Genomic DNA, 18,588 nt, shown 5'->3' on the forward strand with positions numbered 1-18,588 from the left:
GCAGCTGGCTACGGCACTGGAGTCGGCGTGGCTCCAGATCCATGTCGATACCTTCCAGAACCTCACTGACTCTCTTCCAGCACGTCCGCGCTGCAAAAGGTGGTTATTCAGGGTTGTGACAAGTGATCACATTAATGTGACTGGACCGTGTAGTATTACTCCTTTGCGTACATACTACGCCATTGGGTGTCAATGACCTTATTCACGCTCACTTGGCAGTAAAATAGTGAATGGGCACGACATATCCGAATATCACGTGAAAATGTATGTGATGTGTGTTTCTTGCCTTTCATTTAGTCCATATGTAGACCCTCTTCCACGTTTAATGAAACTGAACTGTCCACTTTGCTTTTATCAGATTCTTTTGCGATGGTTCTGCTGCGCCTTCTGACTTCTTAGATAATTCGATTATGCAAAGTGCACGAGGCTGTTTGGTCTCGTGCGCGTTGCTTTGGGGCCCTATTTTCGTGAGTAACGCCGTGAGTTGTATGGCGGCCCTCCGCGAGGTGTTCCGAATGACGCGGACAGAGATGACTGGCGCTGGAGCACTCGGACAAAATGTGTATAAGGTGGCTGTTATTTGTGTAGTAGCGTGGTCCTTCTTGCCATTGCTAAAGGCACGTGTGTCTCGAAGGGCTCTATTAGTATCCTGAAGAGCACGTCAGGAGACGGTATGCTGTTTAGGAATTGTGTGGAGAAGTCTCTTGTGGAGTCTGCAACGAATTGGTGACATTGTGACAGACTATTGTGGGAGACTTATCAATTACTCTTGTATTGTATGGAACTGGGGACCTAGAAACGACCGCCGTAGCCTGCAGTGGTACACAACCCCGTTATAGCAGTTCACTCACCCCACCACCGCCCCACACCGAAGCCAGGGTTATTGTGCGGTTCGCCCTCCAGTGAACACCCCCCCCCCCCCCCTCCACCCGCCGGGAACGTCTCACACCAGACGAGTGTAACCCCAATGTTTGCATGGTCGAGTAATTATGGTGTACGCGTACCTGGAGAAAGTGTTTGCGCAGCAATCGCGGACATAGTGTAACTGAGGCGGAATAAGGGTAACCCCAATGTGTGCATGGTAGAGTAATTATGGTGTACGCGTACGTGGAGAAAGTGTTTGCGCAGCAATCGCCGACATAGTGTAACTGAGGCGGAATAAGGGGAACCAGCCCGCATTCGCCGAGGCAGACGTAAAACCGCCTTAAAAACCACCCACAACTGGCCGGTACCTCGACACCAATCCGCCGGGGCGATTCGTGCCGGGGACAGACACGCCTTCCGCCCCACCCCTCCCCTCCCCCACGGAAAGCAGTGTGTTAGACGGCACGGCTAACCGGGCGGGTATTAATTACTCTTACTCTGGTATCCTGTCGCCAACGTGTTAATTCTAGCTGGTCTAGAGAGCTAGGCTATGTGCTGGTGGTGTCCTTTTACCGGTTATTCTCATATCAACGTTTGAACACTGCTGTGACTTCAAATTGGTGGCATTTTGTTAAAATTCTAATTAATTGCTTTTGCTCTTAACAAGAGTATAAGTGCCATGCTTTATGTTTCAGTTGTTGATTGCTTGAGGAAACAAATTTATGTTTCAGGTATTTCTACCCAAATATTCTTCTTTGCTAACGCACTGTAGAGGCCACCTTGTTGATTGATGTTTTGTTAAAACCACAGAAAACAGCCATTTGACGGTGGGCTTTTACCTGTGTGTTGTTAATTGGAACCAGGCTCTAAAGTTACATAACCTGGGCTTTAGTTTGTCGTGCTGTAATCTAGTCAATGTTTTAATTTGTAATGCTGTAAGCTGCAGTCTGGAACCGCGTGACCGCTACGGTCGCAGATTCGAATCCTGCCTCGGGCATGGATGTGTGTGATGTCCTTAGGTTAGTTAGGTTTAATTAGTTCTGAGTTCTAGGTGACTGATGGCCTCAGAAGTTATGTCGCATAGTGCTCAGAGCCATTTTTTGATATGCTGTAAGCTAGGCAGTGGAATTATTACTTGGTGTTAGTAACAGAAAAATGTTATTTAATTCTAAGGCGTCACTACTGTTTTCTTGCAACTACCACTGTTTCCAATGGGATGCATTAGGTCCTATAGGTAGATACTGTCTGAAAACGCTGTGTGCCTGAGATTTACGTTATTTGGTATTTAATCTTTAAATTTCGAAGTATTCACTAGCTGAAGTTGTGTAATTATCGTTGCTGCTTTTAAAATCTGTTAACTTTTACAAGTGTTAATAATTTCCATGACAATTGCAAGTTCACTCTTCTGAATTTGAATCACGAGAAAGCACAGCTAAGTTTTCTTACTCAGGCTTTAACTTGTACAGTTGCTACCTAAGCTCTATGTAACTGGTGTCAGTTTTGAAACCTTCCTTTCCTGAGCTATAGCGTGTAAAATTTGTAGTTTCAGTTTGGTTTCGTGTGGATCGCCAACACACCGTTAAACAGTTATTTCTTGTAGCACCATGTCATCATAAATTATTATATGAAGTACAAAGCGTATGTATTCATCTTGTGAAAGTTAAAACAAGGTTACTGGGTTTTATTACTGAGTTCGAATTTATGTGTAATAAATTATTTTAAGCAATATGTGGAATGTAATTTCAGTCCAGCACCTTACCACTGCCTCCTCGCTCCTACCATTAAAGAAACTCTTAGTGTTGCTTTTCATGGACATGTGTGGTAACAACAGGAATAAAAACTGCGAGGTCACTGCTAATCGTCTCTCAAAGATATGAGAGACCGAGGTGGCAATGCGATCAAATCACTGAAGTCATTTTCGAACAGAGTACTAATCCAACCAGAAAGATTTCTTTCATAGTTCCACGAACTATTTCTTTCTTCGTTCTTGTTCAGCTGACCTGGTCTTCGATGACCTTAAGCTTGTTGTTTTATCCATCGTTCTTCCTTTACCTTAAATATGCCCTCTAGCGTGTCTTAAGAACAGGAAGATATTAAACGCCCTAAAATTATTAAAATCATCCTTATCTTCTAGTACGTATCTGAAAACCGGCTAAAAGTTAGGGACAAATACCAACTAAGTATAAACCATCCTGTCTGCACTCGTCTGAGACAGTCTACCACTGACGACCAATAAAAATATTTTGTAAGTAATTCGATGATTGTTATGTAAAAGATCTCTTAATTCCACTCTGGGCAAATACGGATGACCAAAACTAAGTTTCAGTTGAATTGTTGATGACTATCATATGAAGGTTGGTTGCAGCCATTGAAACAATGATAGTGATAGTTGTGGTTACGGATTATAATCTCTACCTCTAATTTGTCATTGAGAAAGGTAAGGACAGCGGTAGTGATAGTGAGACTGGGAAAGGTCGGATTGCTTTTCGCGGATTAGGCAGAAGACTGACAGGTATGAGTGAAATTGATAGGTTGGAATCTTCAGCAACACAAAGTATTTTGTTGTATACTGTGACAAAGGCCTTCTAAATTATATCGTTTTATAAGACACATCCGCTGGGTTAAGAACGTAGTCGAATTAGCGAAAATGTTGAATGGTACAGGCGGTTATGTTTGTTTGGCGCTACCAGATTTCGTGCCTTGTATTTTCGCAAATGTGTTTCTGTAGGTGTGAAGGAAGTAGTGCAAATTTGTCAGTGCTAATTTATTTCACCGTATTAGTGCTGCTAAGCAAATTATTCAAATCATAGATACTGTTATTGACGATTTGGGGCTTGTTTTGCAATTGGGTTTGCGTTTCGTGTTGCTTTCTTTGCATTTACTCTTACATACACAATTGACATTTTCATTAATGCTGTACGCGCAATACAAATGCAAATACAGATTGGTAATTAAACACAGAGTGTAGACAATTACACCAAACATCAAAAAACTTCTCTCTCTCTCTCTCTCTCTCGCGTCCTCTCCCAACTCCCCCCCCCCCTCTCTTTCTCTCTCTCTCTCTCTCTCTCTCTCTCTCTCTCTCTCTCTCTGTTCTGCTGTCTCTGTTGTTATCCCTTGTGTACTGACAATATCTCACCAATACAGCACTCGTGTGAGAGCTGTACTGACACACAAAGAATAATCATCCTTGTGTCTGTTAAAAGTTCTGCGTAGCTGTCCCTTTGTTTTGAGTGGAATGCTGCTCTCGAAAACCCATGACGTGCGTTTATCAGCTCTTGTTGAAACCAGCTGCAAAGAATACAATCCTATTACCTTATTTACTTTTAAGTTCACATATGAATTTTATTTTGCAACAGAAATATACACTGATACACGTCCGTTGGAATGGCCAACTCTCTTTGTTTGATGTTAATCCGTTTGTGATGCCAACAAATTATACGTTTTATTCAATGATGAGAAGTAAAGCAAAACGCAAACTTACCTGAAAATGTTGCATCGTCTTCGTTTGTTTTTGTATTGTTATTTTTTCACTTCATTCCTCGTCTCTATTCGCATCTCTCTCGGAGAGGAAGCGACATGTACTTCTTTATACGCATATGTTCGCAGTTTTACAAACCTACACGAACATCGTTTATTAAAAAACTTCAAACAATTCATTCATTCATTCACTGACTCATCATGTTTCATAGAGCTCAGAGGGTTTGTTATCCCGTCGATATCGATGTCATTAAAGTATAGATCTCACCAAGGAGGAGAATCTTTAGGGATGTGAAACGAGACATGGTATACACTAACAAAAGAGAAGCAACTCGGAAAACCTTAATCTGTATATGGTATTGGAATACTACCATCTGTACTTACGCCAGCTAAATTTAATCTCAGGAAAGCTGCTACTTTGAAAAGAGTGCTGGTTCTTCAGTTAAATTAAATAGCTGATCTTTATCTCCTACTGGCAGCTTAATATTTACATGAATACAATGACAATTTTCCAAGAAAATAGGCACAAACAGTAGTCTATTTACAACTTTTCATCTTTTCGTGTTGTCTGTATCCAGAATACGCTAATTCAACTGCACTTTTCCTTTTCCTTGCACCTGGGCATCAACTTTAGACTTGTATTTCAGCATTACTTTCCTGTGGTCCTCTTTCCTCGTTCCAGCCCATATTTTATCTGCTTTTAGTTTCGTTTTTTCATGGAAATCAGGTTGCTCTTTGAGCTTATTCTTGAACGGAATGTTTTATGGATATTCTACAGTGTTACCACCACTCCTTACAGGTCTTTCTGTACCTCGGTAAACCACGTTTACTTTGTTTTTCTTGTTGAGGAAGTATCGGAAGATCCGATTTCTCAACCTTGTAAGACACATACGGGAAATGTGGCCATAGAAAACAATCCTCTTCTTACAATCTAATTCCGAGCTAATGGTCGTATCGGCTCCTCAATTCATCGTTTTCTTTGACCAGATCTAAAATTTTCCTCAATATCTGTCTTGCCCTTACTTCTAGTTTCTTGATCAGGAACACCGAGGCCAAGGCTGTCTTATACTGGGTACAGCATCTCTCTAATTTTCTTGAGTGGTCGGAAAATGAACTGAACAGTATTTCTGTCAATGACTCATCATAATTTATTCGGTGTAGCTCCGAAGAACGGAAAATGTGCTAGATGTAGATCATCTTCTGCTGATTATCTTTGCGTATTTGTAGCTTAAAGTTGGCTAACTTAATATCTCGTTCACTATAGGCGTTCTTCCGGAACACGTTTCTCCGAAATCAGACAAGAGACAAATAAGCTGAGTCTTCTGCCATCTAACGAAATCAACATTGCTAATAGTATTTTTCCATCATAGACAGCGACTTAATCTTTGGTAGCACACAGAAGTCCTGTGATTTCGTAATGCCTCCATGACACAAATCAGCCAATTAAATAAAGTTCGACACTGCCTACAGATAACTCCAGACCATTGCGGCGGAGAAACTTGTCGAAAGCTTGGGACTGCATAAAAATCTGACGCGGCAAGAAATCTGTGAAGCTTCTATACGTGAAAATGACAAGCTAGAAATTCAGCAGTTTGTTATTTTAAAAACGGAAGAAAAGTAGCCTCTATAAGAGTTGCCGTTGGTATAGCCACATTTCAACGAAGAACAAAATATACAGTTTCTGTGTAACGTTGATACCACTGTACACTTAGGTGACAAAAGTACTGGGATAGCGATATGCACATATACAAATGGCGCTAGTGTCGTGTAGACAAGGCATGAAAGGTGCAAGTACTCAAGAGATTCATGTTGAACTACAGACAAGACAAGCCGTGTACCTCCTTCCTGTGTGGAATGACTGGAACTGATCGGCTGTCGGACCCCCTCAGTCTAATAGGCACTGCTCATGCATGGTTGTTTACATCTTTGGGCATGTTTCAAATGGTTCAAATGGCTCTGAGCACTATGGGACTTAAATTCTAAGGTCATCAGTCCCCTAGAACTTAGAACTACTTAAACCTAACTAACCTAAGGACATCACACACATCCATGCCCGAGGCAGGATTCGAACCTGCGACTGTAGCGGTCGCGCGGTTCCAGACTGAGCGTGTTTAGTGACATTTCTGAACAGTCAAAGGAACTGTGTCTGTGATACACTATCCAAAGTCAACGTCTATCTTCAGGAGTTCTGGGAACCGGGGTGATGCAAAACTTTTTTTTAAGTGTGTATTTTCTAGGCCTCTTTTATCTTAATGACACGGAACCTTTGGTTCCACGACTAGATTGGGGAGAGGACGACCTCAGATGGTTAAGTGATTTTATTTGTGAGAAACATCTTGTACTCTGTTTTAATTTATTTTAATTCATTATAGAAATTTTAAAACACAAAGGAACTGCACACATTGGCTCCAAGCGGGAACTGATTAAATCAGTGGGGAAAGTTGAAAATTTGTACGGGAGTGGGATTCGAATCTTGATCTGCTGCTTACTAGGCGGATGATCTGACCACAAAGCCATCTGGACACAGTTGTCATTGGAAGCGCACGGACTACCCTAGCATACCTTGCGTCTGATCCAAATTCTCAACTTGTCCATATACTACTAAAGTAGTGCCCCTTGCCCATTATCGTCATCAGACGTGGCATTTCGCCAATCCCCGTAATCGTTCGAATCTGGCGTGCGTCCGCGCTGAAGAGATCATTGGCTGTCGTGACCTTAATTATATGTGGGGTGTCCTAAAGAGCAGACACCACTTGTATATACTCTTTGTTTTAAGGAGAAGTTGAAAAATCAGCCAGCCGGTTGCAATACAAAGGTTTATTAGCTCTTGACCTAGGTTTCGATATTTTTAAAAATATTCTCTTCAGAAGAAGTGGGCCTCGTTACATCACCTGACGGTACAAGAGATTAGATGAAGCCAAATGGCTCTTGTCGTACATCCCAAGCTATGGCTTTAGGTAGCAGCCAGATAACATATATCGTACTTCAGAATGTATGCTCTCTAGTAAATGCCCACAGGTACAGGCTGCCGTCAGCATAAAATTGTTACAAGAGTCACAGCATGAAACTACAGTTGGCCTTAGTCTCTGGCATGATGTACACGTAACTTATGCAAATATTTCATCCTGTGAATCTAGTAACAATTTTATGTTAACGAGAGCCTCTACCTGTGGGCATTTACTAGCGAGCATTCATTCTGAAGTAATGTAATCTGGCTGCTGTCTAAAGCCATGGCTTGGGATGACTCTTGTTTTCTCAGTTTTATGTATGGCAAGAGCGGCTTGTATTCATCTAATCTATTGTAGCGTCATATTCGGAAGAAGATGTTTTTAGGAATATCGAAACCTAGGTCAAGGGCTAATAAACCTATGTTTTGCAACTGCTTGGCTGATTTTTGGACCTTTTCGGATTTACACAGATGCTCTTTCGCAGCCATGTTTAAGGTGTTTGTTTTATTTAACAGGCTTTAAGAGTTTTCACGTAAAAAAATCGGAGGCATTACCTTTCAGCACCCCCGTCGTGCGAACTGCGGCCGATGGAGTAGAAAACAAGTGGGGACATCGAGGTAGCTTCAGAAGACACGAGGTACGCAAAGCATCTCCTGTTGCGCTACTGAAGATACTGGAGAGAACTGCTCAATCTCTTCATTACAAATTGGTCAACGTAGCTCTCCAATGCAACAATCGGCAAAGAAGAAATTGCGCTGTTCGAAGTCCGACAAAGTAATGTGTCACGCCTGGAACATTCCGTATCTCACCCTAATTAGTTAATTAGTTGGGAAGGAGTGCGTACTGCTACAACGTTACGACAGTTAGCAACGAGTGAGCTGACTAACGGTGGTAGTAGAGTTCCTCTTCTTATTTAGTAGAATGTCAACGTATTGCAAACAGGGCTGCACAAATGGGACTGTGAATACAGGCTCGATTGGATGCTGAACTTTCGTGACGTCCGACTGGCGTCATTTGGGTCCGAAGCGCTCAGTGCGCCGACGTGCGTGGGCGGCAGTCGCTAGCGCGGACGGCGTGGAGGGGCGGCGCGTGGGCGGCGCGTCCCGGCGGCGGCGCGTATCGATCGGCGCGGGCCGGCCGGCCGGTGCTTCGGCGGCGGCGGCGCGGCCGGCGTCAGTGGCAGTCGGCAGTCGCGATGGCCGGCAGCGAGCGCTTCGACGGCCCCGGCGTCGGCGTGGGCGGCGGTGTGGCGGCGCCGCCCCCCGGCGTGGCGGGCGCGCCGGTGCGGCCGCTCGTCGACCCGGAGGCGCTGGGGCCCGTCGACCCCGAGAAGTACCCGCAGCCCAAGGACGCGACGCACAAGATCCGCGGCCGCTCCGACATCATCGAGGTGCTGTGCGGCTCGGTCGACCAGGAGCTGCTCACCGTCAAGACCTTCTACTTCTTCTTCTACTCGGCGTTCGGCTCGCTGTTCCCGCTGATGGGCGTCTACTTCAAGCAGATGGGCATGAACCCCACGCAGTGCGGTCTGCTGATCGGCTCGCGGCCCTTCGTCGAGTTCCTGTCGGCGCCGTTCTGGGGCAGCCTGGCCGACAGGTAAGGCGATCGATCCGCCGCGCGCAGCTCACGTGACGCCCGCTCTCCTCAATGGGGCCGACCCGCACCGCACCGCGTGGTTCCGACGTCTGCGTGCTTTGCGCCCTTACAGAGCACGCGCTCTGCGGCCTTCCTTGTCTATATCTACATCTACATAGATACCCCGCAGGCCCCAGCCCCTGGCGAAGGGTTCCTCGTACCACTACTAGTCATTCCTATATATATATACTAAGATGGTATCTGTTCTTTCGGACATGTCCGAAAGAACAGATACCATCTTAGTATATACCGGGTGATCAAAAATTCAGTATAAATTTGAAAACTTAATAAACCAGGGAATAACGTAGATAGAGAGGTAAAAATTGACACACATGCTTGGAATGACATAGGGTTTTATTAGAACAAAAAAAAAAAAAAAAAATAAAACGTCCCATATTGCTAGATGCGTGAAAGATCTCTTGCGCATGTCGTTTGGTGATGATCGTGTGCTCAGCCGCCACTTTCGTCATGCTTGGCCTTCCAGGTCTCCAGACCCCAGTCCGTGCGATTATTGGCTTTGGGGTTACCTGAAGTCACAAGTGTGTCGTGTTCGACCGACACCTCTAGGGATGCTGAAAGACAACATCCGACGCCAATGCCTCACCATAACTCCGGACATGCTTTACAGTGCTGTTCACAACATTATTCCTCGACTACAGCTATTGTTGAGGAATGATGGTGGACATATTGAGCATTTCCTATAAAGAACATCATCTTTGCTTTGTCTTACATTGATATGCTAATTATTGCTATTCTGATCAGATGAAGCGCCATCTGTCGGAAATTTTTTGAACTTTTTTTTGTTCTAATAAAACCTCATGTCATTCTAAGCATGTGTGTCAATTTGTACCTCTCTATCTACATTATTCCGTGATTTATTCAGTTTTCAAATTTATACTGACTTTGTGATCACCCGGTATATACACTCCTGGAAATGGAAAAAAGAACACATTGACACCGGTGTGTCAGACCCACCATACTTGCTCCGGACACTGCGAGAGGGCTGTACAAGCAATGATCACACGCACGGCACAGCGGACACACCAGGAACCGCGGTGTTGGCCGTCGAATGGCGCTAGCTGCGCAGCATTTGTGCACCGCCGCCGTCAGTGTCAGCCAGTTTGCCGTGGCATACGGAGCTCCATCGCAGTCTTTAACACTGGTAGCATGCCGCGACAGCGTGGACGTGAACCGTATGTGCAGTTGACGGACTTTGAGCGAGGGCGTATAATGGGCATGCGGGAGGCCGGGTGGACATACCGCCGAATTGCTCAACACGTGGGGCGTGAGGTTTCCACAGTACATCGATGTTGTCGCCAGTGGTCGGCGGAAGGTGCACGTGCCCGTCGACCTGGGACCGGACCGCAGCGACGCACGGATGCACGCCAAGACCGTAGGATCCTACGCAGTGCCGTAGGGGACCGCACCGCCACTTCCCAGCAAATTAGGGACACTGTTGCTCCTGGGGTATCGGCGAGGACCATTCGCAACCGTCTCCATGAAGCTGGGCTACGGTCCCGCACACCGTTAGGCCGTCTTCCGCTCACGCCCCAACATCGTGCAGCCCGCCTCCAGTGGTGTCGCGACAGGCGTGAATGGAGGGACGAATGGAGACGTGTCGTCTTCAGCGATGAGAGTCGCTTCTGCCTTGGTGCCAATGATGGTCGTATACGTGTTTGGCGCCGTGCAGGTGAGCGCCACAATCAGGACTGCATACGACTGAGGCACACAGGGCCAACACCCGGCATCATGGTGTGGGGAGCAATCTCCTACACTGGCCGTACACCACTGGTGATCGTCGAGGGGACACTGAATAGTGCACGGTACATCCAAACCGTCATCGAACCCATCGTTCTACCATTCCTAGACCGGCAAGGGAAGTTGCTGTTCCAACAGGACAATGCACGTCCGCATGTATCCCGTGCCACCCAACGTGCTCTAGAAGGTGTAAGTCAACTACCCTGGCCAGCAAGATCACCGGATCTGTCCCCCATTGAGCATGTTTGGGACTGGATGAAGCGTCGTCTCACGCGGTCTGCACGTCCAGCACGAACGCTGGTCCAACTGAGGCGCCAGGTGGAAATGGCATGGCAAGCCGTTCCACAGGACTACATCCAGCCTCTCTACGATCGTCTCCATGGGAGAATAGCAGCCTGCATTGCTGCGAAAGGTGGATATACACTGTACTAGTGCCGACATTGTGCATGCTCTGTTGCCTGTGTCTATGTGCCTGTGGTTCTGTCAGTGTGATCATGTGATGTATCTGACCCCAGGAATGTGTCAATAAAGTTTCCCCTTCCTGGGACAATGAATTCACGGTGTTCTTATTTCAGTTTCCAGGAGTGTAGTTAAGGCTCACCGGCCACTTGACCGTCTTCTTCTTCTGTGCGAATGCACAAACAGTGCCCGAACTCTTACGGGAATCGGCAACGCGCCGCAAGTAACGAGTATAATGGGCGGGGGCACTACGAATGTAGTGCGGGACAATACGTTCAGAATGTGGGTTTCGCGGGAGGCGTGCCAGAGATAAATCCCTGCAGTCGCACTGTCCTCTGTGTCCTCGGTGGCTCAGATGGATAGTGTTGTGTTGGCAGAAGAGCCAACACCGTGTTGCTAGAGGAGACCGAAATGCACGCGTTTAAGCTCACGCAGACTGGCGTGAGGTCTGGAACAGTTAAGGGAATTTATAGTAGCAAATAAAGTACGTAGTTGATGTAATACTTACCTTTAATCCATAATTGGAGAACATCGCTCTTGTTGATACATTAATAACAATCTCAATATAAAGTGGTAATGGCGCCTTGCTAGGTCGTAGCAAATGACGTAGCTGAAAGCTATGCTAACTATCGTCTCGGCAAATGAGAGCGTAGTTTTTCAGTATAGCATCGCTAGCAAAGTCGTCTGTACAACTGGGGCGAGTGCTAGGAAGTCTCTCTAGACCTGCCGTGTGGTGGCGCTCGGTCTGCAATCACTGACAGTGGCGACACGCGGGTCCGACGTATACTAATGGACTGCGGCCGATTTAAAGGCTACCACCTAGCAAGTGTGGTGTCTGGCGGTGACACCACAGATAGAGCGTCTGCCATGTAAGCAGGAGATCCCGGGTTCGAGTCCCGGTCGGAGCACACATTTTCATCTGTCCCCGTTGACGCATGTCAACGCCTGTAAGCAGCTAAGGGTGTTCATTTCAGTGTAATTTACATTCCTGTTCTATTAGCGACAAAGCGAGGTCAGCAACTGGGAGCAGTTAATTCCATAAATTATCTGGGAGTACGCATTAGGAGTGATTTAAAATGGAATGATCATATAAAGTTGATCGTCGGTAAAGCAGATGGCAGACTGAGATTCATTGGAAGAATCCTAAGGAAATGCAATCCGAAAACAAAGGAAGTAGGTTACAGTACACTTGTTGCCCCACTGCTTGAATACTGCTCACCAGTGTGGGATCCGTACCAGATAGGGTTGATAGAAGAGATAGAGAAAATCCAACGGAGAGCAGCGCGCTTCGTTACAGGATCATTTAGTAATCGCGAAAGCGTTACGGAGATGATAGATAAACTCCAGTGGAAGACTCTGCAGGAGAGACGCTCAATAGCTCGGTACGGGCTTTTGTTGAAGTTTCGAGAACATACCTTCACCGAGGAGTCAAGCAGTAAATTGCTCCCTCCTACGTATATCTCGCGAAGAGACCATAAAATCAGAGAGATTAGAGCCCACACAGAGGCATACCGACAATCCTTCTTTTCACCAACAATATGAGACTGGAACAGAAGGGAGAACCGATAGAGTTATTCAAGGTACTTTCCGCCACACACCGTCAGGTGGCTTGCGGAGTATCGATGTAGATGTAGATGTAGAGGGAAGAACGATTGTCTATATGCCTCCGTATGACCGTTAATTTCTCGTTTCTTATTTTACAATGAGAGTCATCAACGGTAGGATCGGCCTTTTGAAATAATCTACAAGGGCATGCAGGTTAAGATCCAAGGTATCACAACCTGTAGCCGCTCACCCTGGTAGGCCCTCATTTTCGAGTAATCAATGAAAAATATTTCGGAATTTCAGGTGATCTTCTACAGCTTTAAAAGTACCCACATCAATCAGACTCTTGCTGTAAAATAGTGCCTAACATGGGGTCTTCACATGCAAAAGGTTGGGGGTTCGAATCTCGTCATATATGTTGAATTTTTTATTGTTAATTTCTTACCGAAAGCAGTTTGATCGTTATTTTATTCAATTAACTGGTTTCAATGTATTTTTTTTTATTTCTGTCTCTTTGTCACGTCATTTCAATGAGCGTATTGACAGTTTGAATTGCTCTAATTCTTCTTCCTGTCATTCTTTTTCCTCTTGGAATCATAGTGCATGTAAATTTCATTATTTTTATTTATATATATCATAATATTTAACCATTTCAAAATAGCAGTTTATCGGTTAAGGGGGGTAGGACGTCAAACGGGCCGACTTCGAGAAGAAAAGGCACCGCAGGACATTTTAATTTGCACTGTCTATACTTTTACAAATAAATTCATAAAACTCTGTCAGCATGACCAGGAAGGATTCAGGATTCACACTTATAGCAGTGAAGTTCAAAAACACGAAAAAATAATATTTTTTAAATGTGAAATTTCATGATTTTTTTCACTTACTGTTGGCTGTATTTCTTACTATAGGTACACTTTTCTTCATAAGTAAGAGATTTTTCGATGAATCTTGCACAGCTTACAAACCATACTTACAGGTGTATGAAACTGTAGAATTTATTTAATCTATGGAAAAATGAATGGGCTGTTACGTTTTAAATTTCGTGTTTAGAGAAAACTCAAATTTTATATTGCAATTTTTACCACAGTTTTTAACAGATTTGGGAAATTCTAGAGTTTCATACACCTGTAAGTATGGTTTGTATGCTGTGCAAAATTCATCGAAGAATCTCTCTTACTTACGAAGAAAAGTGTACCTACAGCAACAAATGCAGCCAATACCAAGTGAAAAAATGATGAAATTTCACATGTAAAAAAGAAATTGTTTTGTTATGTTTTTGAACTTCAAGTGCTATCAGCGTGAATCCTGAATCCTTCCTGGTCATGCTAACAAAGTTTTATGAATTTATTTGTAAAAGTATAGACAGTGTAAATTAAAATGTCCTGTGGTGCCTCTCCTGCTCCAAGTCGGCCCGTTTCACGTCCTTCCCCCCCGTAAAGACAAAAGACGAAATAATCTATTCATACTGCAGTGGTGTCAAACATATACTTTGCATTACAAGATGTACTTTTTTGTGGTTGCCAATGGTCATGTAAGATTTAAAACAAATTCTTATCGCACGTTGCACAATATAATGCAGATGAGGATTTAGAAGAAAAAAAGGATTATAAGTAAAACGAAATCCATCAAAATGGAGAATAAAAACAATAAATACAACAACGTGGACAAGAATATAAGATGCTAAAAGGGAAGAAATTAAATCTAAATCAATAAATAACAATAACTAAATCCATATGCACAAAGATTCCAAATGGCAAAAGAATGATGCGAAGAAAAAATAACAGCAATTGAAACAGTTAATAGGCTGATTGAAACGACGTGATAAACGAATAGAAATAAAAAAATTACATTTAAACCAGTTAAGTGAAGAAAAATAATGATCAAAGTCGTTTCGATAAACATTTAAAAATAAAAAGATTTTGAATCACGTAAGAAGATCCAAACCTACAACCCTTTGCACACAAAGACCGCACGATAACAGTAACGCTATCATAACTGCATGGTTAACGTTACTATTTTTAAAGGTGTAGAGCATCACAGAAAATATCGTTGATTAATCAAAAACTAGGGTCTACCAGGGTGAATAGCTGCCCATTTGAGTTCCCGAAGCATCTTTGTAATTCTTGCGCGTTTTCGAATCTAACAGTCCGCCTCTGAATTGCTTCGATGTCTTCCTTTAATCTGAGCTGGAACGGATCCCAGACACTCGAAAAGTAGTCAATTGACCCTAAATTATGAAAAGTGGAAAGTCATTCACATGGATGCTAGAAGGAATCCGTTAAACTTTGGTTGCACGATATATCAATCAAATGTAAAGCCCGTAAATACGCGGAATTGCAATTACAAAAAATTTAAATTGGAAAGAACACACAGAAAATGTTGAGTATAGGGCGAACCAACGACTGTGTTTTATTGGCAGAACACTTACGAAAAGTAACAGATCCACTAAAGAGACTGCCTGCAATACGCTTGTCCGTCCACTTTTTGAGTACTGCTGCACGATCTGGAATCCTCCCGGCCAGTATTAACGGAGTACATTGAGAAAGTTCAAAGAAGGCCAGCACATTTTGTATTATCTTGAAATAGAGGAGAGAGCGTTACGGGCGTGATACAGGATGTGTCGTGCACATCACTAAAACAAAGGCGTTTCTCGTTGCGGCGGGATCTTCCCACGAAATTTCAATCACCTACTTTCTCCCTATGACGCCGACTTACATAGGTAGAAACGATCATCATAATAAAATAATGGAAATCAGAGCTCGCACGGAATTATATAGGCGTCCGTTTTTTCCGCGTACTGTTTAAGAGTGGAGTAACAGAGAATTATTGTGATGGTAGTTTGACGACCCCTCTGTCAGGCAATTAAGTGTGATTTGCAGAGTAGCCATGTAGATGTAGATGTAGACGTAAATGCAGATGTAGAAGAATAGTTCGCACTAGCGTCCTAAATGCGGTCTCCTTTATAGGTGAACCACGCTTCCCCAAAATTCTCCCAATAAACCGAAGCCAGAATCCTCAAATGTTCGTTCCATTTCATATTGCTTTCTAAAATTACGCCCATATATTTAAACGACCTGACTGCCTCAAGCAGGACACTAATAACGCTGTATCCAAACATTACGGCTTTGTTTTTCCTACTCACCCACATCCACTTACATTTTTCTCATTCAGAGCTAGCTCCCATTCATCATACCAGCTAGATATTATGTCTAAATCATTTTGTATCTTCCTACAGGCATTCAACTTAAGATCTTACCTTACATCACAGCATCATCAGCAAACACCCGCACATTGCTGCCAACCGTGTGCGCCAAATCATTTACGTGTACCTGAATAGAGAATATAAATGGAAATCCCGTGTGGCTAAGGCCTCCCGTCGGGTAGATCGTTCGCCTGGTGCAAGTCTTTCGAGTTGACGCCACTTCTGCGACTTGCGTGTCGATGGGGATGAAATGATGATGATAAGGACAACACAGCACCCAGTCCCTGAGCGGAGAAAATCACCGACCCAGCCGGGAATCGAACCCGCGCCGTTAGGTATGACATTCCATCGAGCTGACCACTCATCTACCAGGGGCGGACTATAGAACGTAATAGCGGTACTATCAGACGTCCCTGGGACGCTCCTGACTATACCATCTTCCCCGTTGTTTGCAAGCTTCTGTTGAAGTAACTAGCATGGCACAATACTACGGAGTCAGCTAATTATTCTGCGCTGTAGATATACACTCAGTGCCAACAAAAAATAAAAATAAACATCTGAACAAAAAGAGCAGTTAAATGTTTTGTGAACTGATTTGTCTAAAAGTAATACATAAAAGAGTTTAGAGAAACATTTGACTCGCCTTTGAATGATGCTCGAGATCATGGCAGCAGCTAAGATGCTTATACGTCAATGACCTAAGGAGATTACAGAGTGAAATCACACCAAACAAATATCCTATAGTACTCTTCAAAATTCTAAGTTTCTTAGCTGAACACTGAACTTTAAGTTCACAAACAGCAGCTCATTTGGTATACGTGATTTTGAGCGTCGTTCTAATCTCTTTTATTTCGTACTTATAGACAAACATTTGTTCATATCTTTCAGTTTATTTATTTTCAAGTTTTGTTCAGAAAGCATGAAATGTAATTAATATATTTAAATGTCGATCGGTGTCCCATTACTATTAAGGGCATATGGATCAAGAGAAAGGAGGTAAGTTTCAATACATGCTATGATTTAATAATTTTTGCATTTCATTCAGATTGCTAGCAGCCACCGTTCGTGAAATATTTCAGTTTTCCACCAAGTCACTAATTAAGCGTTTCTTAAGTACCATGATTACTTTACAGTAAGTAAATATTCCTGTTGCAAAACTACAACCTACGATGGTTAGTTTGATACAGCATTTGTCCATTTCTCACTCGTCGTTTGGCGCTGAAAATTTGGACAAAAATCCATTCTGTAATTTTACCTCAAATTGCTTATTTAGTTTATAATTACCGTTATTACTTTCAAGCAATTAATTTTTTCAGAACGAGGCCTAAAGCTGTTCTAATTGACCTCTCATTTGTGCATTTCCCACTCTTCGTTTGACTATGAAAATTCGGACAAAACTCAATTGTGTAATTTCTTGGGGGTCTTGTTTTCGATCTGCTCCAACACTTGACCGAGAAAAACAAAGGGACACGCAGATATGTAGCTTATTCACTGGGACAGAAAAGTGACTATTACAACAAGATTCCGATTATCCGGGCTAATGTGGACCCGAGACTGCAAGGATCACCGAAAAACACGGATAATTCAAAATGCAAATGTTTTTACCGGAAACTTACGTTTACTGTTATGTAGATAGTTTTCGGGTTAGGTCTGTCTGTGTGCAACTGAACAAAACCAATTTTATATTGCCATATACAGGGTGTTTCAAAAATGACCGGTATATTTGAAACGGCAATAAAAACTAAACGAGCAGCGATAGAAATACACCGTTTGTTGCAATATGCTTGGGACAACAGTACATTTTCAGGCAAACAAACTTTCGAAATTACAGTAGTTACAATTTTCAACAACAGATGGCGCTGCGGTCTGGGAAACTCTATAGTACGATATTTTCCACATATCCACCATGCGTAGCAATAATATGGCGTAGTCTCTGAATGAAATTACCCGAAACCTTTGACAACGTGTCTGGCGGAATGGCTTCACATGCAGATGAGATGTGCTGCTTCAGCTGTTCAATTGTTTCTGGATTCTGGCGGTACACCTGGTCTTTCAAGTGTCCCCACAGAAAGAAGTCAGAGGGGTTCATGTCTGGCGAATAGGGAGGCCAATCCACGCCGCCTCCTGTATGTTTCGGATAGCCCAAAGCAATCACACGATCATCGAAATATTCATTCAGGGAATTAATGACGTCGGCCGTGCGATGTGGCTGGGCACCATCTTGCATAAACCACGAGGGGTTCGCAGTGTCGTCTAAGGCAGTTTGTACCGCCACAAATTCACGAAGAATGTCCAGATAGCGTGATGCAGTAATCGTTTCGGATCTGAAAAATGGGCCAATGATTCCTTTGGAAGAAATGGCGGCCCAGACCAGTACTTTTTGAGGATGCAGGGACGATGGGACTGCAACATGGGGCTTTTCGGTTCCCCATATGCGCCAGTTCTGTTTATTGACGAAGCCGTCCAGGTAAAAATAAGCTTCGTCAGTAAACCAAATGCTGCCCACATGCATATCGCCGTTATCAATCCTGTGCACTATATCGTTAGCGAATGTCTCTCGTAGCCGGCCGAAGTGGCCGTGCGGTTAAAGGCGCTGCAGTCTGAAACCGCAAGACCGCTACGGTCGCAGGTTCGAATCCTGCCTCGGGCATGGATGTTTGTGATGTCCTTAGATTAGTTAGGTTTAACTAGTTC

General features: G+C 43.7%; 1 protein-coding gene across 1 annotated transcript in view; it reads left to right on the forward strand.

Annotated features, from left to right (window-relative positions):
- The window catches only part of LOC124795855 (major facilitator superfamily domain-containing protein 6), a 416,563-nt gene that overhangs the window by 44,272 nt on the left and 353,703 nt on the right, over positions 1-18,588 (forward strand). Inside the window, exon 3 of the mRNA XM_047259937.1 lies at positions 8,319-8,888. Within this exon, the coding sequence (XP_047115893.1) occupies positions 8,319-8,888 (570 nt within the window). The remainder of the gene's footprint in view (positions 1-8,318; positions 8,889-18,588) is intronic.

Source organism: Schistocerca piceifrons, chromosome 4 (genome assembly GCF_021461385.2).
Source record: "Schistocerca piceifrons isolate TAMUIC-IGC-003096 chromosome 4, iqSchPice1.1, whole genome shotgun sequence".
Taxonomy (NCBI): Eukaryota; Metazoa; Arthropoda; class Insecta; order Orthoptera; family Acrididae; genus Schistocerca; species Schistocerca piceifrons.